Source organism: Carcharodon carcharias, chromosome 11 (assembly GCF_017639515.1).
Source record: "Carcharodon carcharias isolate sCarCar2 chromosome 11, sCarCar2.pri, whole genome shotgun sequence".
Lineage (NCBI taxonomy): Eukaryota > Metazoa > Chordata > Chondrichthyes > Lamniformes > Lamnidae > Carcharodon > Carcharodon carcharias.
This window is the reverse complement of record NC_054477.1, coordinates 29,147,317-29,175,314: the sequence shown is the minus strand read 5'-3', so window position 1 is coordinate 29,175,314 and position 27,998 is coordinate 29,147,317. Positions and strand designations below refer to the sequence as shown.

Here is a 27,998-nt window from a genome sequence, read left to right as displayed (position 1 = left end):
GTTCTTGCTCAAAGCTCATTTTCTCTTGTTTCTAAAGAAAAGCAGAATATGCACTAGGATTTTTTCTTGAGGAATAGAATTGAAAGGTAGAGGAGTTGTGTTAAACCATGTCAAATCTAGGTTAGACCACACTTGGAGCACTGTGTATTCTTCTGATTGCTACAGTATAAAAGAGATACAGAGGCACTAGAGAGAGTGCAAAAAGATTTTCAAGGATGTTAGTGGAATCGCGAGCTCATACCTTGAAAAGAAAAGGCTGAGGGGTTACCTAATGGAAGGCTTTAAAATCAAGCAAGGTTTTGATAAAGGTAAACATTGACTGTTTCCATTGGTGGGAAGAGCAAAACTAGAGGCTATCAATATAAGATAGCCATAAAAGAAATCAAATAGAGAATTCAGAAGAAACTTCCTACTGAGAGTGATAAGAATGCAGAACCCAGTTCTACGGGGAGTGGTTGAGATGTATAGATGTATTTAAGGGAAAACTGAGCATACAGGGGGAAAGGGATTTAGTGGGTTATGCTGATAGAGTTAGATGAAGAAAGATGTTGGAGGAGACTCAAGTGGAGTGTAAATGGCAGTATGGCCTGGTTATTTCTGTCTTGTATATCCTATATAATCAATACAGTGAACTTCTTAATAAAGGCAGATCTGTTAAAGTATAGGCTGAGCCATTATCTGTTGACAGTTTATGTATAGATTATTGGAGCAAACCTTTTAATCTAGCAAAGTTGATAATCTTGAAATCCCTGGCAGGAAGTTCTACTCCCGCCCAACTTGTTGTGTTCACTTTATTCTCTCTATCACCCCCCCCCCCCCGCCCAGTGGCAAGTTTTGTCTCCTCCACGCTGCTCATGTTCCCCTTATTCTCTAATATTTCTGCCTTCTGGTCATGCAAAAATATAAGTTCAGATTGTTGAACTGAAGCTGATTTGTGAAGAATGAATAAACTACCAAAGGTGTATGTACTCAAGAATGCATTCTCATAAACTCACAATTTTGCCTTACTTTGTCCCTGTTTTACCTGTGTCCTCTGAATTTTTTTAAGACATGATGAGTTTTGAGCTTTGGACAAAAAAAAAACACTTTGTGCTTCCCTACAGCTTGAAGATGACATAGTTGCCAAAGATCATTACTTTAGCACCATGAAAAATTTTGCACTTCAGCTTTCTTCTGAAGACTGGATGGTTCTAGAATTCTCACAGTTGGGATTTATAGGTAAGAAAAAGCATGTTAATGCAGGAAATCAATGAATAAATTACAACTGCTAACGTATTTTAAGTCTAACAGCAATACCATGGAAAAAATTGTTGGTTTAGTAGTTATCAATAATAAAACCACTATAATTTAATCAATTTTCATAATATTTGTTAGCATTTATAATTATTTTAATTGAAACAAAGTATCATTTTTGCAGCATGCTGCTTCAAATTGTACATTTTTCCACCTCCGTAAAAATGCCTGCCTGTGCTTCCACCATCTGTCACTGAACCCTATCATTTATCTAGAATCAAATTCGCTCCTTACACACCTCTTATTCTGTATCCTTCTCAAACTCCAGTAAATTCATTATGTTCACACATTTTGAGCAGGCATCCAGCCCTGTGGGTATCCACATTGCAAACAAGCACAAACGGTAACCAAAAAAAAGCGTGATCCACATTCACTTTCTCTCCGAATCTGGTACACTCCCTTGCTCTTCTTGACAGGCTCCACTAACTCCCTTTCCCTCAGTACATTGACTTTCGGGGCCTTAACTTTGGCCTTGTTTTCAAATCCTTTCGGGGCTCACCCCGCATTATTTCAGCAGCCTTTCATCTACAAGTATCAGCCCTTGCACACAACTCCTCTGACTCCAGACTACCACTTGTGCCCCACTCTCTCCATTGCTTCAGTCATTAGATCCATCTTCGGAGTCCCTCTCCCCTTGCCACTTTGCTTTGTACAGTTGCCCCTGTGGTTCTTCCTTTTCCACCTCCTCCCCACTGCTATGCCTCTTATCCAGCTTGCTATCCGAGTGAAGCTCTTTGGAATGATGTTCTACATGAAGGGAGATTTGTAAATGCAAATTATAGCTGCATTTTTTTTTTTATGCGCGATCAAAGTCTTAAAAAGCTGCAGGAATTGTGTTTGTGCCTTTGTGTTTAAAATGTACCAGTCGCAGATGGTTAGATTTTCTGTTTACATTCCACGTTTTCTCCTTTCTGTTTCCTTAATGGTTTCCTTGTAAATAGTTCACAATACTGTCTACAAACTAACCTGGTAAGGTTTTGGGCAGAAGGCCATTCACTCATCCAACCCACTGACAATTTCCCTCCCATGATCCTGGAGTGAATAGCCCTGTATTCTCTATCCTAATAGGAATTTGCATTTGAAAACCTGGCTTGGGATTCACGACTCCGTTATGTATGGAAACTGTGAACTTATTTTGCTAAAATAGTAAAGCAATAAACTAGTTACACCTAGTTGAGACTGCAGTGTATTGATAACCTCCTCATGGCTCCCATGCTTTTGAAATTCAGTTTAATGATACGTAGGACAGAATCTTACTGCCCCCTACCGGAGGGTTTGGGCGGAGGGGGTGGTGAAATTCCCAATGTGGCTTTCCCACCACCTCCTGCCCACCCAACCTGTCTGCAATTTTACTGTGGGATGGCAAGGCCTAAACCAGCCCACCCAGCCTTGCCCCACTTGAGACCCTTAAATGGGCAATTAGTGACCACATAGGGGCCATTTCCCACCGGGCCTCAATTTTGAGGTTGGCCGGAGGGGTTTGGGAGCAGAGGGCGGGGGTTGGGGGGAAGCCTGGAAAGCCATGCTGCTCAGACCTCAGGTGGGAAGGTGGCAGAGGGAGAGGGGCACCTCCTTCAACAGCCCCCTTTCAACATCATGCAACCCCCCTGCAAGGTGGGCTCCCTCCCAACATCTCCATCAGCACCCTCCACCCCCTTTGCCCACCCCATCACCCAGGCCTCAGTTCCCCTCCCCATCTTGAGACTTACCTGGCCCTGAACTCCAGTCCTTACACCCTGGGGACTGCTTTTAGTTTGTGGGGGGAGGATTTTTTTAAAAAAATCCAAAAATGACCAACTTTTTGTTGCCAGCGCATCTGGCACCACAGAACTGCCAGCTAATCAGAGTGCCCAGCAGCTGTCTGAGGTGGGACTTCCTCCCAAGTGAGGGGCAGAAGTCCCGTCTCCAGTCAGCATTAGATGACTGCCGGGCAGCCAGCATCAGCAGGGATGCATTCCCCACTGACTGAGTGACAGGACAGGAAACACCACCATCTGGAAAATCCTGGCCATTGTTGCATGCATATAAATGTGGCAAATGATATTCTGTGGAACACATCCTGTCCTACAACATATAAATTAACCTGATCTTTCTCAAGTCATATAAATTATATACAGAAATTTTAGCTTAATAGAAAAACAATGAAATTGGGCGGACATGATGCAGTGTGTTCATGCCTGTCAAATAATAATGCTGCTGCAAAAAAATCCCAAATGGAAAGATTAAATGTTAATCTTTTGACTTGCAACAACTCATGGGGATTCTTTGCTCTCTAGACCACTCATTTTAAAATGTTCAGCCACCCACACAGTGAATTACTGATCTCAGCCAGGTCTTTAGACACAGCTCCCAGTGGAAACAAATAACTGAACCAATGTCACAAAACAGTAAAACCAGGAGTGACATTGTTGATGCTCTTAAACTGAAAGCCCTCGAACAGTAGTAGGGCCTCGCTGTAAAAGAGAAATCCCCTGTGCATTCCAGCAGAATTTGGAGATCAGTCCTTGCTGTTGAGGAGTTTTCTTTGCCATTTGGGGAATTGGATGTACTCCTCAACAGTACCTCCCTGTTCGAACTTCTGTGATATTTCACTGATAAGTATCTACCTGTCAGAAGTGCCTGTTAGCATAATCTATCCATGCTTAATCTCATTTTATCTTCTCATAATCTCATTTTATCTTTATCCTTAAGGCTTTTCTCCCCCTCTCGCTGTATTTATCCATAATCCTGTCAATCCTTAAAATCACATTTTATGCTTTATTTACCCGTTCTAAGAAGCATCCTGCTCCAAATGTAGAACACTCTCACGCAAACAGTAGTAGATGGTAGCTCGATTAATAATTTTAAATCCGAGATCAATTAACTTTTTTTTTGCTAGCCAGGGCGTATTGAGGGACAGGCAGCCGAGGCAGATAATTAGGAGTTAAGATACAGATCAGCCATGATTTCATTAAACAGTGAAACAGGTCCGAGTGGCTGGATGGCCTATCCCTGTTCTCAGGTTCATTACTCCCTTCAGACTACGTAGCTGCCATTTTGAAAGCATTGCATTTTCCCAAGTCACTGGCATCCTTCATATAGTGCGTTATGTTGCTTAGCTTGTCCTTTCAGAGAACAGCAGATTAAGTGTCTGCTCTGCTAATGCTGGATTATTTTTAGTTGGCTCTTGGATTTGGCAGTGTAATTGACAGGACAATGGGGACAGGTCATGTCAACTGTTGATTAAAACAATTTTTTTTTAAATGATGATGACCAGCAACTTATTACATGAAATATAAATGTTAAATACTGCAATTAGAAAATAGAGAATTTTTTAATTAATTAAGCATTCAAGCGTTTGCATATTAAGAGCTCTTTTACAGCCTTTTATCTCTAAACAGGCATGTATCATTTTGATTTGTATCAAAATGAAAGAGCATCTGAATGGATAGTTCTTTACGCCTTAGCCTCGCTGTTAATTTATGTAGACAAGCGGATGATGATGGAGCTGTTGGGCATTAACAAAGCCTTTGTTCTCTGGTTGTAATTTAAAAACTTTAAATTCTCTTAAAAGGATGATTAAAAATCAGAAAATCTGAATGTAAATGATGAGAGGGGGTGGGTGGTGAGGCAGGAAAATAATTTCTGAGTACATACATGACAACGGTGAAAACCGTTGATCCATTCCAATAATTGTTGAGAGTGTTTGGAGACAATTGAGACCTGGAGACCTGGGCAAATTGTAAGATAGATAACATAACCTAAGAAATAGGGTCAGGCATGGGCTCTGCAGCCCATTGGGCTTGCTCTGCCAATCCATAATTTCATGGCTGACATTCAGGAAAATCATGCCTGATACTCAACATCAACTCCACTTTCCCACCTGAACCCCACACCCCTTGATTCCCTTAGAGTCCAAAGACCTATCAATTTCAGCCTTGAATAGACTCAACAACTGAATGTCCACAACCCAATGGGGTTAAGAATTTTATAGATTCTCAATCCTTTGAATAAGACATTTCTCCTCACCTCAGTCCCAAATAGCCACCCACCTCACCCTGAGACTATGGGCAGAATGTTACGCTCGACGTGTGGGCACACGCCCGACACATCCGAGCGTAAAACGACATGCGATGATGTCGGGCGTGCGTCCTAACGTCATCGCGCAGTCTCGCGATATTTCGGCCGGTGGGCGCGCGCCGGAGTCGGCTGTGCACCCGCTGATGATTAAAAGGCCTGCCCTGCCTAACGGTTGGAGGGCAGCTGAAAAGGCCAAGCGGCCTTTGCATTTTTTTAGGAAACCTCATCCATGAGCGGGATGAGGTTTCCTAAAGTAAATAAACATTAAATAAAAACTTTATTTTTGAATTAAAAACACGTCCCAGCTCATGTGACAAATGAGGGGACATGTTTTATAAAATTTTTACTCTCTTGATTTTTTTTTTACACAGCGCTTCAATCACCCTGAGTCAGCTCCATGCCTCACGGAGATTGAAGCGCTCTTTCTTGCACAAGTGCGAACTGTGCGCAAGGCCCATCTCCCCCCGCACAGCCAGCGCTCAGCACTGCCGCTCACAATCCACACCAGACAGGCCTTAATTTACCCATGCATGTGAAATTGCGGTGCAGTGTGGAGCCGGTCGCAGGCGGTGGTAGGCTTCCCGGCCATCCCTGCCAGGCACCCCCGCCAAGGCCAAAATCCTGCCCTGTACCTCTTTTTTTGTTTTCCCCTCCAGTGGCCAACCCAATGCAATTTTAATCTGACGGAGAGGATGGTAGGGGGCTCTTGGTCCATTGTTTCATAGTTTATAAATTAATATAGCATACCATCTTAATAATACTTCATAGCTAATTTCCTGCAATCTCTCCAGGACAAAATTCAAATCGTATGGATTGTAAAATATTACTGTTTTTTAAAAAAAATGATCTCAGCTGTTTAACCAGAAGAATGCAATTTGATATTGTGCTGTTGAGACAGCATTGTCTTTTCCACACGTTTTCCTGTACCTTTTAAATCTAATGAGAGGAGATGGATCACTGATGCCTCAGAGGGTAAATGATTGCGTGGCACAGTGCCATTCACAGCACTGCTTTCAGCTGTCTCGCCTGTTAATTTAATTAACTGGACTTTGTATTGAGAATCGCAGTGAGGCCAATATCATTCATCATTACCCTTGAGTAATCCGGACAGAAGCACAGAAATCCCAAAATTGCAGTCTGAGTCCCCCACGGTGCTATAATAAATTTGGCATGAATTTGTGACACTTACCCATTATTTACCCGTTAAACATGAGTGAAAAAATTAGGGGTGGTGCCATCAGATGTATGGGAATTTTTAATGGTGTGGTCCATCTTAATTACCACCAAAAAAAACTGTCTGTCTCTGAAATGTAACTTTACAAATGTAGGGTCTTATTCTGCAGAATTTAATTACAGTTGGAAAATTTTTTTAAAATAATTTTTCTTTTACTTTGCCCTCTCTTATACACCCCTCCCGCATCTGTCTTAATTTTTCTTTTGCTTTCTGTTGATGATTTAAATCTAATTTATAATTCCTGATTTAGACTCTGCAGGCTGAATTTTACAGCAGGCTTTGGGGTCCTGATGTCAGGACTAAAACCAGATCCTGAATCCATACTTGCTGGCAGCGGAACCAGCTCAGTGATTTTACAGCAGGCAGCCTCCTAATTGACTTCTTGTGGGCTTGCCATCCAATTAAATATATTGGACAGACTCCCGAGCAGTGGCCCAAGCAGAGGACCAACAGCTCCAAAGCCTCATCAGTCCCGTCAGGATAGGTGAGTGCTGCCGAGGGATGCCTTAACATGGAGGTGCCTTAGGATAGCTAAGTATAAATTTAGGGAGCATTAGGCCCAGCAGATTGGAGGGGAAACCCCTTTGGAGGGGTGGAAGGAGTTGGGGGGGAGGGGGGGGGGGATGCTGTTCGGTCCAAGAGAGCAACCACATGAAGTTGATGGCTTCCCCACATGACAGGAAGACCACTCCACCCTCAGCAAAATGTCTGTAGCCTGGTAAAATGGCCCTTTAATTATGAAAAAAAGCAAAATACTGCAGATGCTGGAAATCTGAAAAAAAAAACACAGAAAATGCTGGAAAAGCTCAGCTGGTCTAACAGCACCTGTGGAGAGAAAAAAAAAACAGTTAACGTTTCGAGTCTGTATGACTTGAAACGTTAACTCTTGTTTTTTTTTTTCTTTCCACAGGTGCTGTTAGACCTGCCGAGCTTTTCCAGCATTTTCTGCCTTTAATGATGAAAATTGGCTGCCTCCCTCCGTGGAGCAGGAGGCTGATTCGCCTTGCAGCCCACTGCTGGGAAACTTCCCAGAAGGCCGTACAGTGATGGGGAGCCGTCCAATGGGACTCTCTGCTAGTTTAACGCCTCCCCCCCCCCCCCCCATCCCGTGCCCACCTCTGTTCCTGCCACCCTGGGGCCCTGTGAAAATTCAGCCCTGTGAACCTCAGCAAAGGTTACTCAATCTGGCTGTTAGAAGAGCCATACTCTCTCTTGTCCTAATCACACCTGCCGCACGTCCTCTGTGGAGGTTGCTGCACTGGAGCAGGGCAAGGTTCTACTCGAAAGCCTATTTAAAAAGTCAATGGACAGCTGCCAGTGTAATGAACAGCATGTGCCATTTCTTCACCGGCGATTGCAAAATCGGAGCCATTGTCATTCCACCCGCTTTTCTCCCCATTACCAATATAGCAGAATAAACGTTCATGTCTTCTGCTTAAACCCGCACATGATAATGGTTTTGAGGAAGGCGTAAGAGGGATGTTGTTATCCAATATTATGAGTCATGAAGTATCCAAATGAAGTATCCTAAAGGTATACAAAATATTCCAGCTGTGTGTTGCCTTGTACTTAGAAGCATGTGATCACTAACAGTGACTTGTACAAAAACCTCTGGAGACCAGTCCAAGGCAAAAAATTCAATTATCCCAATGAACAGAGCTTCAGCTACAAAGTAAGGATATTTTTGGCCAATGTAATGGGAATATACCTTTAGTGACAAACTTATTAGTAAAAATGCCTTGTACTAACCCAACAACATTTTGCTTCTATATTCAGTGCCACTTTGTTTAAACCCTAGGATCCTAGTCGGCATTTTGTAGCTTGTTCCACGTCCTCTCTAACCTTTCATTGTTCTTTTTTCCCCCAAAATATCCTTCTTTATATTTTCTGCTCATATTCTTATCTGTCTTCCTGCAACATCTAGCAATTTATCTAGTCGCTTGGTAGTGAACTATGTATTGTTGAAAAAAGAGACATACTATCAAAGCTTTTCATCATGCACTTATCAGGACAGACACAAGACTGACAAATTTCAAAGGGAACAATAATTTATGCTGCATGAGAAAAGGGTGCTGATTGGTTGGCAAGTTGGCTCAGATTGATCAAGACATTGCTATGGCGAATGCACCAGGAGGCTATTATCCCCCATGGTTTTATTTATTCAAAAAAAGGTGCAATGATGGCATATTCCTTTTGCTTGCAGATGACAAGTCCTTGCATATGAATATATGTAACTTCTAGCAAGTGTAAGCAAGCTACATTGCAAACTTGACTGATAATGGTAAATTGGTTGTTAGTGTAATTCTTAGCATATGCAGGCACTCCTTTTCTCATGCAAAATAAATTGTTGATTTTGAAATTTGGTATTCTTGCATCTGTCTTGATGAGTGCAAGGCAAAAAGCTTCGGTAACATGTCTCTCTTTTCAGCAATATTCTTGCAATCTCTTCCTCATAGGTTGCTATGCCACTAATTTGTTATCATCAATAAGCTTTAATATTCCTCTTGTGCCAGTGTTCAAATCTTTTACATAAATGCAAAGCAAAAGAGATCCCAGCACCATTACTAGGGGAAAACACTAACCACATTGTATAAATCCACATCCTCCTGCTAACTACTTTCTACACCTTAGCTATTTTCCTATCGATGAAGCTAAATTCATTTTTGTAGCACGTTTTAACCTTTGCAAAAGCCTTGTGTGAAAATCTAACTATTACATTCATATATTTCCATTAAGTTAACTGCACTTCTTCCATTAAGTTAACTGCACTTAACAAATTGATGTTGACCCTCCTTCATTAGTCTTATCTAGTTGCTCACAAATTTTATCCTTATTGTGAATTCCTCAGACTTACCCACAGCTCAGGCAAGGATAAGTGACCGAGAATTTCCTTGCTTACCTCTTTCCCTTTTGAACAGCAGTTTTAACATTTTCCATTTTCCAATTTTGGCATGATTCCCAAAAGTAAATTGGAAAATTGAGTTGCTGGGAGTCTAAAGATTGTTGTTTTTTTAAAAAAGAAACCGAGTAATAGTGTAGTTTTGAACATTATAACCAGAGATATCCTCACACTTTTGTGTCTATTGACCTCTTGTTACTGTTGCTGGTTGGAGGCAGGCACATTGTGCAGAACAACAATGAGTGTGATGACATAGGAGCAGCAGCATGTGAACCTGAATATTTAGAAATATGCAGCACTTTAGAAACATGAATGTTGGTCTTAAAAAAAATTGAGCAAGTCCAGTTGCGTGAAGTTGTCAGATATGATTCAGGTAGTTTCAAACACTTATTAGCATTATTTTATGTTGGAGATCAAATTAGTTAGCGACAGTTGCATATGTTAATGTTTTATCATTTATCTCACAAGGTAAAATGTTTCAGTCTCCTGATTTGAACCTTATCGTGGAGTTCATACTGATGTTCCACAAGGAGAAACCAATTGACTGGCTGTTAGACCATATTTTGTGGGTGAAGGTCTGCAACCCTGAAAAAGATGCAGTAAGTGCAGAGCTTTGTTCTGTAAAATTTTTGAACTCCACTTCTTGTTTTCAATATGAGAACCTGTTCATTATATTTTATTATTATATAAAAAACTAGATATACAAAAATGCCTATTGTTTCCAATCTATTAACATGTGACCTATTTGCATATTTTTCTTAATAGCCAAGATGACTGAATGCAAATTCCAGCTTTGTGATTTTATCCTATGTGACACATTTTGTCTTTGAGTTGTGGGATTGATGCTAAGTGGAGTATGAGCTGATCCCTGAGAGCAGAAAACTAAGAATCTAGTTGATGTGAACCATTCTTAAGCATCTTGCACAGTTGTGTTACGTTGCAGATATGGCTTGGAGGATAGCAGAGAATAGGTTGCTATCTGTCCTAAATTATTTTATATTAATAGTAGTTTGGTAGTACAGAACTTGAGGAATGCTGAAAAAAAGACATGCTGTCAAAGCTTTTCATCTTGCACTCATCAGGACAGATTCACAAGAATATCAGTTGTAAAAGGAACAACAATTTATACTACATGAGAAGAAAGTGTTGGTTGGTTAGTGTGGACTTTGATTGGTAGAGGTGTTGCCATGGAGAATGCATGCAGCAGCAACTTTAGTGGTATTCTCCACTAACAGGATGGTGCCATCAATCATATTAGAGGGGAGGCAGTGGTGCAGTGGCATTGTCACTGGACTAGTATTCCAGGGACCCAGGGTAATGCTGTGGGCTTGAATCCCACCACGGCAGATGGTGAAATGTGAATTCAATAAAAATCTGGAATTAATAGCCTGATGATGACCACAAAACCATTGCTGATTGTTGTAAAAACCCATCTGGGTCACTAATGCCCTTTAGGGAAGGAAATCTGCTGTCGTAATCTGGTCTGATCTAGACTCTTAAAAATACCCTCTGATTAGGGAATTGGAGATGGGCAATAAATGTTGGCCTAGCCAGCTACGCTCACACCCCATGAACAAATTTTTAAAAAGGCTGATAAGGCATTCTGCCTATCACACAAATGAGTAATGTGGTATATGAATTTGCTTATATAGGTTGTATGTCCCAATGACTGACATATGGTATCAAACAGCACATCCCTTCAGCACTTCACAACAGGCAAAGTACTGACTGTACCCAACCAGCCTGTGCTTGTAAAACTCAAAACATATTGTCCAACGTTAGATGTGATTCTGCAATTAGACAGCACTTACTAAGCAATCTGATTGTGCTAAGAATTACACTGACAACCAATTTAAGTTTATCAATCGGGATCTCAATGTAGCTCACTTACACGTGCTAGAAGCTACATATTTTCACATGTACATGCCTTGTCCTTTACAGACAGAAGGAGCATGTCCACACATTGCACCTTTCAAATGAACTAAAGCTTGGGGGACAGCCATACCCCGGTTTGTTCCTCTGGCAAGGCCTTGACCAATCAGAGTCAATCCACCTGGTTTGAATTTAAACAAAAGTTTGGCAGTTATCTATTCCTTAGTGCATTTGCTATGGCAACACCCCTACCAATCGGAGCCCACTTGCCAACCAATCAGCTCTCTCTTCTCATCCAGTATAAATTGCTGTTCCTTTTACAATTGGTATTCTTGTGAATCTCTGCTGATGAGTGCAAGACAAAAAGCTTTGACAGCTTGTCTCTCTTTTCAGCAATATTTTACATTGCCTGGTTTTTTGCACTTGCATTTGGGAGACCAGCCTAGTACATTCAGCCATGGGTTCAGCGAAGGTTATAGATCAAAGCGATCTCTGCTGTCTCACAAGTTAGGGTATCTATTTGGAACTCAGCCCTATATTTTTTTTTACTATTTTTATACTAAGCAGGTACTTTAAAAAAAGTTATTTCACCATTGGAAGGATTGTAAATTCATTTTCAAAATAACGGCATAACTTTGATTTAGGGCACATTTATATAACGACATCCATATGACCAGGGCATGAGATAAATTTTTCCCCACTTAAAGCTACTTTGTTTTTATTTATTTATTGAGGTTTGTTTGAATACAGACCAGAGACAGAAGCTGAAGGCCTCATCCTACTGAGGGCATTTAAAATAAAAATGTGAAATGAGGTTTGGCATTCTTGCTCCATCTGTCACTTGGCAAGAGTCCACAGCATAAATCCAGTCCCCTATAATAGTTTTGTCTCTTAGGTCAAAGACTGATCCGTGTATGTGTGTGTCCTGCTTAGTGGAAATACAACAAAATCCCTTGCCCCTTGGGACTGAAAGAATGACCCAAGTAAGGAGTTATCAGGGCTGGAATGATTTTCTAGACTAGGTCAGAGTACCCAGAGTGGGTAGTCAGAGAGGAATTTCATTTGAATGAACAAATTAGGAGCAGGAGTAGGCCACTTGGCCCCTTGAGCCTGCTCCGCCATTCAGTAAGATTCTGGCTGATCCCAGATTTATCCAATTTTTTTTCTCTCTCTCTCTCCCCCCCACCCACCCCCTCCTCCCCCCCCCACCCAACCCACCCACCACCCCAACCTAAATTGACCTAAGGTTTTTATTTAGATTTTTTTTCCTTGCCTTTTTCAGGCAGCTGAAGGCGTAACCACCAATGGTGGAGCGAAGGAATTTGGGGATCCATAAGAGGCCAGAATTGGAGGAATGCAGAGTTGTAGGGCTGGAGGAGTTTACAAAGGTGGGGAAAGACGAGGCCATAGGTGGATTTGAACAAAGGATGAAACTTTAATTTTGCATTCCTGGACCAGGAGCCAATGTAAGTCAGCTAGCATGTGGATGGTTGGTGAACAGGACAGTGTGAGTTAGGATTTGGAGAGTTCAGTCCACTTGGCAGAAGTGATGAGAACTTGCAGGAGCCGATGATGATTATTTACTTTTGTCACGATTGTATCTGGAGACAGGGAGTTAAGACACCTCAGAAGGTCATACTGCTTGCATTCAAAGGTTATACGAAACCTTGTGTATATTACAGCCCAGAGATGGCATGATAAGATAAGCAGATAAGGCTGTAGCTTTATGGTAACTGGAAAAGTTCTGCTTTTCAATAAAAGGGATTCCAGGGAGGTGATTTTAACTTGAAAATACCCATTTCCTGCCTGTAAAATGGGTAGCCAACAATTGGAAATGGTAGGCATAAGAAAGCATGTCATCTGCCCCATTAAAGCCTGCCTGTTGCAGTTTTCAAATGTGACTGTGCATCAGTGAGCAGCCCACCTACCTGGGCATTGTTTAAACCTGCAAATTGGAATTCTACATCGGTTCTGGGTTCTGAAAATAAATTTCTGGTATTAATGGCAAAGTGTCTGCCATGCACACTCCCCCCATTTGTAATAAGTAGCTAATGTGCTAACCGAGTGTCCTTAAAGGAACCATCTAACATCACTTGAAACACAGTCCAGGGTACTTGATGTGACATGCCATCTGTTTGAGCATGGCAGGTGATCAATTTCCCACCCTCCCAATGGAAGTGTCAAAATGGTTCAGACTGGCAACAACTCTCCACTTTAACTGCTATTTTCAAACTGGCTCCCTTGAGTTTTATTGGTGGTTAAAGATTGCATGCTGCAGGTCCCTCCATTTTTATTATATCGCGAATCATTGGTTTATGCTAGTGGAAGAAGTTTCATTTATGTTACTTAGACACATACATATGTTGGATATGCAGCACAGAAATCGGCCTTTACATGGGATTCAGGATTTTTTACTGACATTTGGTATAATTCTGTTTATTTTTGTGACAACTGCAAATCAATGGAGTATCAGTTATGAAACTGTGCCTTCCCAAAATTCATTTCTTAGATCTATGGTTGGTGGAATTCATGAGTTCTGTCTGTCTCAGAAATTTGTAGTCTAGGCATCTCCATCTTTGAGACTGGAGAAGAAATTGGCAGCATGCACACGCAGAGATATAAAACAGACTGAAAATAGTATGAAGGTTCATTAGAGTTGAATATATATGTATGAGTTCTGTTATCTAATGCTGCATTAAATTTATGATGCACAACCACTATCAGATTTTCTTACTGCAAGACAGAATCAATGTAGATAGTATTTATTATCCTTGTCATCTAGTCAAACGCATCTGTGGAAAAGATGGGTACGATTCTTTAATATTAAAAATGCTATAAATTTATAAAGCATTTTCATGTATTTTTCACTAAAAGAATGCCCAATGAATCTTGGAACAGAAGAAGCCGAGGGGAGATTTAATTGAGTTGCATAACATTGAGGGGTGAAGATAGAATGGATAGGAAGGACCTGTTTCCATTAGCAGAGAGGTCAATAACCATAAGACATTTTTTTTTTGTGAAAGGGAAGTTGAGAAATTCTTTCACCCAGAGGGTCATGCGTGTCTGGAACCCATTGCCTGAAAAGGTGGTAGAGGCGGGAACCCTTCATTGCACTTCAGATCTACTTGGATATGCATTTGAAGTGCCATAACCTAAAGAGCTATGGACCAAGAACTGGAAAATGGGATTAGGCTAGATAGCTATTTTTCATCGAGCGTAGATGTGATGGGCCAAAGGGCCTCCATTGTGCCATTAATTTTCAATGCAAAGTACCATAGATAGATATTATGACCGGATTTTCCGACCTCAGGCACGGTGGGTCCCATCGCAGCGCATGTGGTGAGCTGTTCAAAAGCCCATTCACCTCGGCGGGACCGGAAGATCTTGCCAGCAGGAGGGGCAGGAAAATTCCAGTCAATGTCTCTGTGTATATGTGTAAAATAAAATTGTTTATTTCTTGGTATCTCTGGATTTAAAATAATCGAAACCAACTCAGCAAGTGCTGCTTCCATGAGCATCTTAGATGAGCAGGATAATTAATTCATGCTGCATTCTGATTAAGCAAAAACAATCTTTCTACTTTGACTTTGGTACTGAAATGCTTATAGGAGTTCTCAAACGGTTGATGTGGAAACTGTGCTTCCTGCAAATTCACCACCAACCACAGCACCAGAAAGATGTGTTTATTTTACATGTGATTGGAAGCTTTTTTATTTAGTTTATTGGGGTTGATTTGGGCAGTCAATGGTGTTGATGACTACAAAATAGAGCTGGGAGATCCAGACAGCCAAATTTGTCAGGTACTAATGAAATTGTCTGCTGAGAAATATATATTCATTAGTGTTGCTACAACAGATTAAATGTCAGTGCTATAGTAGGGGACCGAGGAATGTGCATATAGTGATTCACTATAATCAGTAGCAGATGGTTTTGATAGCTATGCTGTTGCTATGTACCTTTTTTGTTTAAAATTCATTAACAGGATGTGGGCAAGGCCACATTTATTGCCCATCCCTAATTGCCCGTGAGAAGGTGGTAATGAGCCGGCTTCTTGAACCACTGTAATCTGTGTACTGAAGCTATTCCCACAATGCTATTAGGGAGATAGTTCCAGGATTTTGATCCAGTAAGGATGAAGGAACGATATAGTTCGAAGTGATGTTGGTGTGTGACTTAGAGGGGAACTTGCAGCATCTGCTGCCCTTGTTTTTCTAGGTAGAGGTTGCGGGTTTGGAAGTTGCTGTCAAAAAAGCCTTGGTGAGTTGCTGCATTTTGTAGATAGTACACACTGCTACAACAGTTTACCAGTGATGGAGAGAGTGAATGTTTAAGCTGCCGATCCAGTGGGGAGCTTTGTCCCGGATGATGTCAAGCTTCTTGAGTGTTGTTGGAGCTGCACTCATTCAGCCAAAGGAGTGTATTCTATCATACTATTGGCTTGTGCTATGCAGATGGTGGACAGGCTTTAGGAAGTTAGGAGGTGAGTTGCTTGCCACAAATACCCAGCTATGACCTGCTGTTGTAGACACAGTAGCTATGTGGCTGATCCAGTTAAGTTTCTGTTCAATGGTGACCCACTGGGTGTTCATGGTGGGTGATTCAGTGATGGTAATACCGTTGAATGTCAAGGGAACATGGTTTGATTCTCTCTTGTTGGAGACAGGTTTTGCCTGGCACTTACGTAGCATAAATGTTACTTGCCACTTGTCAGCCTAAACATAAATGTTGTCCAGTTCATGCTGCATCTGGGCATGGACTGCTTCATTATCTGAAAAGTTAAGAATTGAATTGAACACAACAGTTATCAGTGCACATCAGCACTTCTGACCTTAACATAGAGGGAAGGTCATTGATGAAGCAGTTAAAGATGGTTGGGCCTAGGACACTACCCAGAGGAATGCTTGCAGTGATGTCCTGGGGCTGAAATGATTGGCCTGCAACTACCACAACCATTTTCTTTTGTGCTAGGCACGACTCCAAACAGTGGAGAGCTTTCCCCTGATACCCAATGACTTCAATTTTACTATGTGCTCTTGATAATACACTCAGTCAAATACTGCCTCGATATCAGTCTCATCTCACCTCATGGACTTCAGCTCTTTTGTCCATGTTTGAGCCAAGGCTGTAATGAGGTCAGGAGCCAAGGAGGAAGCCAAACTGAGTGTCAGTGAGCAGCTTGTTGCTGAGTAATTGCTACTTGCTAGCACTGTTGATCATGCACTCCATCACTTTGCTGATGATTGAGAGTATTACTGGTGCAGAAGATGGCTGGGTAGGGTTTGTCCAGCTTTTTGTGGACAGCACATGCTGGCAAATGTCCACTGTTGGGTTGATGCTATCTTTGTACTTGTACAGGAACAGGGTGGCTAGAAGCGCAGCATGTGCTGGAGCATAAGTCATCAGCCTTATAGCTGGGCTGTTGGTAGAGCTTTATTCAGTACACTCAGCCATTTCTTGATGTCATGTGGAATGAATTGAATTGGCTGAAGATTGGTATCTGTGATGCTGTGGAGACAGTGGCATAGTGGTATTGTTACTAAACTGGTAATGCTCTGGGGACCTGGGTTCAAATCTCACCAGGCAAATGGTGGAATTTGAATTCAATAAATATCTGGGATTAAAAGTCTAACGATGACTGTGAAGCCATTGCCGATTGTCATTAAAACCCATCTGGTTCACTAATGTCCTTTAGGGAAGAAAATCTGCTGCCCTTACCTGGTCTGGCCTATATGTGACTCCAGACCCACAGCAATGTGGTTGACTCTTAAAAATGCCCTCTGAGCAATAAATGCTGGCCCATGATTGGATCACCTTCTCGGCATTTCTGGCTCCCCCATCACTGCGGATGGGGATGTTCATGCAGCACCTCCTCCTCTTCCATTAGGCATTTAATTGTGTACCACCATTCACAACTTGATATGGCAAGATTGCAGAGCTTTGATCTGATTTGTTGTGGGATCATTTAGCTGTTTAGTATGCATGTAGTCCTGTGTTATAGCTTCACCAGGTTGCTACCTCATTTTTAATTATGCCTGGTGTTGCTGCTGGCATGCTCTCCTACACTCTTCATTGAACCAATGTTGATCTCCTGGCTTGCTAGTAAATGTACAGCAAGAGATATGCCAGGCAATAAGGCTGCAGAAGGCCGTGGTTGAATGCAATTCTGCTGTTGTTGCTGATGGCCCAGAAGATCTCATGGATGCCCATTTTTGCAGTGCTAGACCTGTTCTGAGTCTATCCCATTTAGCATGGCGGAAGTGTCACGCAACACAATGGAGGATATCCCCAGTGTGAAAAATGGAATTTGTCTCAGGACTTTGTGGTGATTACTGCCACTGATGGGTCTGCAACAAATCAATTGGTGAGGTCAAATAGATTTTCCACTTGTATTGGTTCCCTCACCACCTGCTGCTGGTCCAATCTAGTAGCTATGTCCTTCAGGACTCAGCCAGCTCAGTCAATAGTGGTGCTACTAAGCCGTTCTTGGTAACGAATATTGAAGTCCCCCACCCATAGCGTGATCTGGGCCTTGCTACACTCAGTGCTTCTTCCAAATGGTGTTCATGATGGATGAGCACCAATTCAACAGGGAGGCACTAGGTGTTAATCAGCAGGAGGTTTCCTTACCCATATTTGATCTGATACCTCGAAACTCTGAGCTGCTTCTTCTCGACTTTATACCACTGTGGCTGGTAGGCTGGCCATGGCAGTACAACAGGACGTACCCAGGGATGGTGATAGAGGACATTGGCTGTAGGGTATGATGCTAAGAGTGTGACTATGTCAAGCTGTTGCATCACTAGTCTATGGGAGAGCTTTCAATTTTGGCATAAATACACAGAAGTTAGTGAAGAGGGCTTTTCAGGGTCTCCTGGGCTGGGTGTTTTTTTTTAATTTATTCTTTCAAAGGATGTGGGTGTTGCTGGCTATGCCAGCATTTGTGGTCCATCCCTAATTGTCTTTAAGAAGGTGCTGGTGATCCCCTTTCTGAACCGCTGTAGTCCATGTGGTATAGATGCGGTTAGGGAGGGAGTTCCATGATTTTGACCAAGCGACAGTGAAGGAACGGCGATATAGTTTCAAGTCAGCGTAGTGTGGGGCTTGGAGGGGAACTGCAGGTGGTCGTGTTCCCATGCATCTGCTGCCCTTGTCCTTCTAGGCGGTAGAGGTCATGGATTTGGAAGGTGCTGTCCAAGAAAGCTGGACATTGTGCCTTTGTCATATCCGAATCCAATGCCTAGGTCGCTGCTGCTAGATCAATCTCTTAAGAGTGTCAGTGAGCTGGAGGTTTTTTTCAATGACAATCCTAGATTTTTAATTTCATATTTATTTAATCAACTGAATTTAAATTCTCCAGCTGCTGTAGTCAGATTTGAACTCATGTCGCTGCATCGTTGATCCAAGCCTCTGCACTACTAGCCCAGTAACATAGCCATTATGCTACTGTATCTTTGAAATTGTAATCAATCTGCCATTCTTTGAAAAATGGTGTCAGTATGTGTAATTCTCAAATGTGTCCATGTTCAAATTTAATTGCGCTCACAAAAATAGTTTGTTCATCTCCAAATGATGATGTTCTCAAGATCCTCTGGTTTCCTGGCATATTTCAAACAGATCTGTGCAATAGACTGGCAGAGTGGTGGCCTGCAAGTTCTAACACCCAAATTATTAAGTTCCAAGTATCTGGAGTTTGTATTTCCCTTGTTGAGAAAGGAGAAACAAGTGTACGTGTTGTTCTCTGTTCTACAGTTCATGGTGGTATTAAAAATTGTCTAAAATCAGTATTCCACCAACCCCCAAACCTCTTCTCTCCTGCAACCCCACCACCACCACCCCCACTCCTCCTCCGCAACTACCCTGACCCAGGCATTTTGCAGCTCAGGAAGTATTTCCAGCTTCACTATCTGGAGGGTTCCTTTTCCAGTTGTTCTGTCCTCACAAATCCAGTGTTAAATAAATTCTTTGTAAGGTGAATTTCCATTAACATAGATCATGCAGCATCAAGCATTGCTTAATGATATGCTTTGGGCTTATGAATATTCAGCACCTCATTTTATTTCGTAACTCTGTTTTAAAAATGAAAGTATCTTTGCTCCCACCTTGCGTTACCGTTCTCTCCATTTTTCTCTATTTCCCTCTCTGTCTTTCTTTGAGTGTCTCCTCGTCCTTTTGTCACTTTCTCCCTCCTTTGTCCTTTCACTCTGTCCCATTTCTCGCTCTGCCTAGTTTACTCCCACAACCTTAGCCCTACTCACACTCACTGACATTGAATTACATCTGCTGTGCTTTTTATCCCATTGCTGCATCTTGTCAATATCCCTTTGCAGTTTCATTTGGTTCAAGGTATTAATTATTCCTCTTATTTTGGAATCTGAAAATCATGACACCACCCTCTCTAGATGTATATCCAAATTCTTGATATATACAGTGAGCAGCTGTGGTCCCAGAACAGATCCCTGAGGAATGCCATTGACCACTTCCAACCATTCTGGAAAAACAGTCCTCAACACCTCCTCTCTCTTTTGGTTTTTAATCTGGTTTACAATCTTCCCCCAGTTGCATAACCCTTATCCTTCTCTGAAAGGCTCCCATGTGGTACTGACTTCTTTGTTTAAATATGCAATGCTTACTTTGCATTAATTATATCACTCTTTGTACAGGTCTCTGTACGTTAAAAGAAGATGGTCATATTGTTTCTCTACGTCCAATTAAAAACTGAAACATGAAAATAGGATTGAATGAAATGCAGTTCCCTTTGCAATATTTTTTCAACCTGCTTCCAATCTCACCCACTTAATATTGTCTGGAACATTCCTTAAAAAGCTAACAGCCTTCATTTTACTTATCTTGTTAGAAACACTGCGAGCGTCAAAAATCTAACATCAGGATTCGATTCAGACCATCTCTTTTCCAGCATGTTGGTTTGCATTCATCGCTGGCAGGCAAAATTCAGAAACTGACAGTGAGTACCGTTTTTAACTGCTGTCACAGCATGACATTTATAAGTTTGGGTTAATTGAAGGGAAATGTGATGTAACTATTAATTACACTTTTTTGTAAATTGAGTTTTCCCTCACAGTTCAAGAATGATCTCAACCTTCTGTTAATGTTTTCATACCCCTGGCTTCAGTGTGGTGAGAAAATTGCAGCATCGAACTGCTGAATCTCAATCCACTCAAACTGTGCTGCCTCCTCGGAGATTTGCCTGCAGTGCTTGTTTGAGCCCACTGCAGCGTTACAGCTGAAGTCAGTACTGACACACTGAGCTCTTTAACAATACTCAGAGAGACAGGTATAACATGTGCATGACCAGATTATGCTGAGAAGTCTATGCAAAGGAGCCTCAAGTTTGAGAGGTTCCTTGCACTCAGTTGTAGCCTGTCTCAAACAGTTTCGGAAGCATTAATTCAACATATTTAACTTGTTCTGACAGATTAGTGTAATGTAAACACAAAATTTAGTCTAAGCATACATGACTGACCGCATGTACAGTGCATTTTCATTTGAGCTGCTAATATCCGCTTTTGAATTAAATTTAAATCCAGTTAACTCATGAGCGACCCTTTTTGGAAAAAGAAATACATGCAAATTAGTCTTAACGAAAACACAGACTGGCAGTCTTCATTTTTCTTTTTCTTTCTTAAACACCCCATGCACCACCTTAAACATTCATTCTCTCCAGCCCTAGTGCGCAGCAGCAGCAGTGTGTACCATCTACAAGATGCACTGCAGAGGCCAAGGTTCTTTTGACAGCAGCTTCCAAAGCTGCAACCTCCATCACCTAGAAGAACAAGGGCAGCATGTGCATGGGAACCCCACCACCTGCAATTCCCCTCCAAGCCACACACCACCTTGACTTGAACACATTATTGTCATTCCTTCACCATTGCTGGGTCAAAATCCTGGAACTCCCTACTTAGTAGCCCCGTGGGTGCACCTGCACCAGATGGACTGCAGTGGTGCAAGAAGACAGCTCACCACCACTACCTCCAAGGCAATTAGAGATGAACAATAAATGCTGTCTTAAGTGATGTTTCAGAACCAGTTAACTCCCAAAATATTTTCCAGTTGACTTCTCCCTCTGCACATCATGGCTGAGTGTATTTATTCCTAATTTTTAAAATAATGACTTGGAGCTCCCAGATCAGTTTGATCAACTCTCCCTGCCCCACCCTGTCCCTTTTTGGCTTTAAAATCCTTTGGAGGTCAATTTGAAGAGACCACTTTTCCAGTCAGATCAAACCGATGCAGCTGACAATTCTTCATAACTAAGATTCCCAGAAGACATTATTATCTGGATAGGGCCAGAACTCTCCCATTGGCAGAGATCTTGTAGCTCAATATTTTCAAAAGAGGTTTCTCCTTGACAGTTTCTCCCTATCAATTGGCATTTTCTGCTTTTATCGTTGAATAGAACATTAAGAGTCCTTTAACTGCTTAGCACCTCTTGACTGGAATAATTCCTCTAGGAGAGTGATCAGAGTTTCAAAATGCATTTTATAAAATGCATGGGAGGAGGGGACACGCTTTGTATTGCAAGTATATGTCTCTTTCATCTCATTTTTGCAGTTTCACAGAAAAATGTAACTCAGGTTTACTTTTGCAGCCAAATTAAAAGAAACTGTTGAGCTTGCAGTATTGCATGAAATTTTATTACCATTTGCCTCATTATGCATTGATGTACCTTTTATCCAGAATTTTGAAAGTCAGTAGATCATAAATAGATTGTGGGTTGTTGCATCTCTGTGGCTTACAGTATTTGATCAAAATCAATCCCTGTTTCGCTGTTTGCGCCTGATCCTTTTTCATGTTGCCTCCATATCACTCGTCCCATATGGTGATCTTGCACAATGCTGCCCCTTTGTCCAGTCAAGTGCAGAGTGCATGGGTTAAAAAAATGGTATTAATCAGCTTTAAAAGCAGCAGGGATTGGCAATAACAAGTCGCAGTAGGAAAGTTGAAGCCCCACAGTGGATCATGCATTGAATGGGAGTGGTACTAAGCATGCCTACCAGCAAGATCCCAACTTAGATCTGTGCTGGGATAGCTGATACCAGCTAGGGCAGGCTTGTCCAACCCTTTTGCAGGGCCATATTTCCATTTTTCTCACGCACGGTGGGAGGAGTCTGATGAGTAAATTTAGGAAAGATGAAGATTTGGCACAACATTAAACATGAATTTGTTTTTTTTTAAAAAGCTGATGTATGAAAAGAAACAACTTGGGGCAAAGAAATCACAATAAATTGATATTTTTTTTAAAAAAATGAGTGGTAAGTAGAGACAACCATTAGAATGTCCAGCTCACTCCCAGTCTCGATGCTCACTCATTCACCCTCACCCCATGTGAGAGCGGATGAGAGTGCCTGTTGGTATGTGGGGGCGAGAGTGAATGAGAATCCTGAGACTGGGAGTGAGCCAGCCACACACACACCCCCACCTCCTCCCTCCCTCACTCACTCTCACTCTCTCTCTTCCTCTCTCTTCTCTCACCCTCACATACACTCGCTCACTCACCCATCCTCTCACACACACACTTGCTCACTCACATATCCTCATGCACACACGCTCACAGACCCACCTTCACACGTTCACTCACTCACTCACTCACCCACACACGCTCGCTCACTCACACACACACACGCTACTTACCCACCTGCATGTGCACACACTCACTCATTCCTCCATCCTCACACTCACTCACTCACTCCCTCTCTCTCTCTCGCACACACACACACCCCACTCACACCCTCACACACATTCTCACACACACACACCCCCTCACACACACAATCACTCACCCACCCATCCTCACACACACACACATACTCACCCCCACTCACTAAATTGGCTATGGGGGTGGGGGGTAGGTGTGATTAGAGCAGAGGAGAGACCTGGAGTGAGGCCTGAGGCCTAGCAACACCCAAACACAGATGCCCAATGACAAGAGCCAGGAGGGAGGCAGGGGAGAGCCGAGAGGGATGTGGCCGGAGCTGGGAGAGACGTGGCCAGAACCGGGGGGAAAAGGCAGCGGAGCCGGGAACAAATGGCCAGAGCATCAGGAGCGGTGGGAAAACGGCCGGAGTCACACAAAATCATGGTGAACAGTGGCTCTGCGCCCTCCAGAGTCTCCCAATCTCCATGTACACTGTTGAGCCTATCAGCAGCAAACATGGGAGAGAAACAGGCTGCGATTGGAGGAGCAAGCCCTTGAGAAATCTTCAAACTTACTGAGCTGTCTTACCGGCGTTTTCAGCAATCGATCCGGAGGCCACATAGAGGGGCTTCACAGGCCACATCGTGGCCCTTGGGGAGCAGGTTGATCAAGCCTGAGCTAGAGCATTGGTGGAGATGCTGCAACATTCCTGATTGCCATCTGGTGGCTCTTGTTGGGAAGTGCACCTTTGTGGATGTTGACTATGAACAGTTTTTGGCCCTCTTATCTAAGGAAAGATATCCTGGCATTGGAGGCAGTCCAAAGAAGGTTCACTAGGTTGACCCCGGGTACGGAGGGATCTTCTTATGAGGAGAGGTTAAGTAATTTGGGCCTGTACTCATTGGAATGCAGCAGAATGAGTGGCGACCTTATTGAAACATATAAGATTCTTAAGGGGCTTGACAGGATAGATGCTGAGAGGTTGTTTCCCCTTGTGGGAGAGTCCAGAGGGCATAATCTCAGAATAAGGGGTCACCTATTTAAGACAGAGATGAGGAGGAATTTCCTCTCAGAGGATAATGAGTCTGTGGAATTCGTTTCTGCAGAGGGCTGTAGAGACTGGGTCATTAAGTATATTCAAGGCTGAGATAGACAGATTTTTAATCAGTAAGGGAATCAAGGCTTATGGGGAAAAGGCAGGAAAGTGGAGTTGAGGATTATCAGGTCAACCATGTTCTCATTGAATGGCGGAGCAAATTCGATGGGCTGAATGGCCTACTTCGGCACCTACGTCTTATGGCGTTATGAATGAGGAGTCCACCTGCAGTACCACCACCGAGGTTAAACACTCATTTGGGAGCAAGTGAAGAATAGCTGAGCTATTTGGATGGTTGGTGATCCTCATAGAATCATATTTCAACAGTTGAGTCTGGAGAAGAGCTGAGAAAATTAGAGAAAAGTTAGACATTGCTGGATATACACTAACAGCTTTGATCCTAAGGTTTATGATTTCATCCGAAAACCTTCAAACGTTCAAAACATATCCTGAGCCAGGTCATAATTTAATCTTTAATGCATTTAATCACCTCGATCTTGTCCTAACAGTGTTAAAATTGTAGTCTCCGTCATCATGGAATGTTGTTTATCAGCATGTAGCATGTCGACTTTGACAGCCATCGATAGATACAACCAAATTCAGAACTTCGTCAAAAGCAAACGCAACATATTCCAAAAATGAATTGATTATGGCTCAGATAATGTTAAACCATTTAAGCTTTGTTTTCTGTCCTTGATGTTTTTTGAATTTATTTGCAATTTTTCTAACAGCTCCTCTATTCTCTAATTGTAGAAATCTCCTGACAACATTAAACACATTTAGTTTTCTTTTTGGAATAAGTTGACTTCTAGTGAAATAGAATTATTTGTAGCAGTTCAGAAGTGTCGCTTTCTAATGTTATTGCAAATGCATTTTTAGCATTAAATCATGTTTTCTTTATATATTGCAAAACTGAGAATTGATTTTATTTGTATTTAACAACTGAAATTTTGCGGTGACCTTCTTTTCCTCTCCTAAGGATAAAGATTTTATGAAGCCTTTACTTCACAAAATGCACGTCAATCCTCCTGCAGAGGTCTCAACCTCACTAAAAGTTTACCAAGGCCATTCATTGGATAAAGCATACCTGGGAGAGGACTTCTTCTGGGGCATTACTCCTCTTGCCGGTGACTATATACTTGTCAAATTTGACAAACCATTGAATATAGATAGGTAAGGACAACAATTTAGAACTGTGAGGCCTTCTTATAGCAAATTTGCTGTTGTGATTTTCAAGGAGAGTGATGGGGCGCAGAAGGATTGAGTATGTAAAAGCTCCGTGATCAGCAATGGTTTCTTCCACACATTGGAATGTTGTAATGTTTAAAAGAAACCCCCAAGAACTTCACAGAACTAGGTTACTGAAAAGAGATGCCAAGAATGGTCAGTTTTTTAGCAAAAAGGAGAAAAAAAAGAGGAATAACCAAAAATCCATCAAAGAAATGGCCCTTGTAGAGGTTTTCTTCTGGAGATGAGAAAGATATGGATTGGAGAAGGGAAGGGCAGGGCAGGAAATCACAGAGAGTCAGACCCAGGCAGCTGAAGATCTTGTCATCAATGGTGAAGCAAAAGAACGGAATGTAGAAGAAGCAAGAAGCAGAGGAACGAGGTGCTCAAGAGGGGATATAGGGTTGTTGATGGTTTGGAGAGGAAGGCCAGGTGATTGTTGTGGTAAGCTCAAATTGCCTCTTAACAGGCATGAATATCCATGATGCAGAGTGAAAAGAAAACAATAACTGTGCTGTTGGTCAAAACTGGCATTAATGAATGGCAAAAGCCCAGATACCTGACCTAATAAAAAATTGAACAAGCTTTAAAGAATATTTTTTAAACCAGAGTTTTTACAGTATTTTTAAATGGCCTATATGTATATCAATAACGCAGAATACTTCATCCCTTCTGTGGAAGTCCTGCCTAATCTACTAGACCTTGACTGGACATTTTATACAATCAAACCTTCAATCCAGTCTGCACGGCATAAGTTTACATGTTAATTGAATGTTTGAGATATAACCTGTTATTGTAATCACAGCATTCCATCTTAAACCTGCCCTACTGTTATGTACATCCCATTATCCCATGCCAAGAACTGGAATTGATTTTTTTTTTGCCTCTGGCTTGCTTCTGAGCATTTTAGGATGTTTTCATTATTTATGAATATCTTGAATGAGCACCATTTCAGGCAATTACGAAAACAAACAGTTCTTGTACATATAATGGTCACACTATTTTGTATGACAAGTTACTTCACCACAGAATTGTAATTGATGAGAGTAGATTTTGTCTAGTGACATTTCTCTCAAGCCAGCACCCATGATTTCTGCTGCAACCAGTCTCTCCTTGGTCTGTTTCTGTTCAGTAATAGTTCACTGGTACACCAAGGTTTTCGTTAAGTAGTCTTTTTCCTTAAAGTTTCCTAAGGAAGAAGAAAGAATAGTGCACATTACAGAGACTTTGAACATGAATCACATGTCAGCAGAACGGATAGGCTTTTGCTTTTGCCTCTCATGTTTCTTTAACAGAATTATGCACAGAGGTTTCTTCTTGAGTCACAACTTGGCTTGGGTAGAATGCATGCTCAGGCGAAGTTTACTGGCTTCAGTTCATGAAAGGTTAAGTTAGTCAAAGCATTATGTGCATTTACGGGATGTGGTTTTTAATTTGATTGAAACAATTTGGTAATTTTAAGCTTGCAGTTTTTGCTACATCTTGTTATCTGACAGCCATCAAGTGAAAAGTTGGCCATCCCTTTACTGAGAAAGAGAGTCATTCGACACTGCTTTCATGCATTTAATGGCTGGTTGTATTAAAGTTTCAGCAGGAGATGTATTTTTTTTGTCTCTTTTAAAAAGCTAATAAATATACCTTGCTACATTCCAAAACTTTAAAGAACCTCGCTTTTGTAATTATAAATTCTTATTGGCATTATTTAAAAACAGATATATCCTTCATTACATAGAATTTTACAGCACAGAAACAGGCTATTCGGCCCCAACCAACCTCGCACCTTCAATCTCATCCTATCAACTTGTTCTTCTTTCTTCCTCTATAATTATCTCTGAAATCCATCTACACTAGTTGCCTCAGTCTCTCTCCATGCAGTGGTGAGTTCCACGTTTTAATCACTCTGTGTAAAGAAGTTTCTCCTGAATTCCTTGTTGGACTTATTAGTGATCACCTTATATTTATGACTCCTAGTTTTGGATTCCCCCACAAGTGGAAACATCTCCTTTGCTTCTGGCCTGTCGAATCCCTACCTAATTTTAAAGGCTTCACCGAGGTCACCTCTCAGTCTTCTCTTTCTAAGAGAAAAGAGCCCCATCCTATTTACTCTTTCCTGATAGATGTAGCTTCTCAGTTCTGTTTGTACTTTCTCCAGTGCACGTATATCCTTTCCATAGTATGGAGTTCACATGCTATTTTTACATCAAAATTGAATTTCCTCCAATAGATGAGCTAGAAGACGAATCATACAACCCATAAAGCTCCCTGATCAATTCCTGATCAGTACCAGTTTAGTTCAGCTCAGCTATGATGGAAGCAAGGACATTAAAATCAGACGCAGCGATTTTGGATTACGGAGGAATAGGTCAGGGTTCTTGCTTGAGCTCACCCTTCTGTGCCCACTGCCTTTTAAAAATTTATTCTTGAGGTATGAGCCTTGCTGGCAAGGCCAGCATTTATTGCCCATCCCAACTTGTCCTTTAGCTGGTGGTGAGCAGCCACCTTGAACCGCTGCAGTTCATGTGGTGGAGGTACACCCATGGGCTGTTATGGTGAGAGTTCCAGGATTTTGACCCAGGAACAGTGATATATTTCCAGATGAGGATGGCGTGCGGGTTAAAGGAGAACTTGCAGTTGGTGGTGTTCCTATGCATCTGCTGCCCTCGTT

The 27,998-nt window shown here is 41.9% G+C and overlaps 1 protein-coding gene across 6 annotated transcripts in view; it reads left to right on the top strand.

The window, feature by feature from the left end:
• mgat4a (alpha-1,3-mannosyl-glycoprotein 4-beta-N-acetylglucosaminyltransferase A) overlaps positions 1-27,998 on the top strand; it is a 264,810-nt gene that overhangs the window by 196,293 nt on the left and 40,519 nt on the right. For 4 of the 6 annotated variants that reach the window (XM_041199181.1, XM_041199180.1, XM_041199183.1 and 1 more), the window contains exons 8-11: positions 1,104-1,218; positions 9,954-10,084; positions 20,212-20,319; positions 25,086-25,279. In XM_041199181.1, the coding sequence (XP_041055115.1) occupies positions 1,104-1,218; positions 9,954-10,084; positions 20,212-20,319; positions 25,086-25,279 (548 nt within the window). The remainder of the gene's footprint in view (positions 1-1,103; positions 1,219-9,953; positions 10,085-20,211; positions 20,320-25,085; positions 25,280-27,998) is intronic. The other 2 variants (XR_005944430.1, XM_041199184.1) reach the window with 1 other exon arrangement.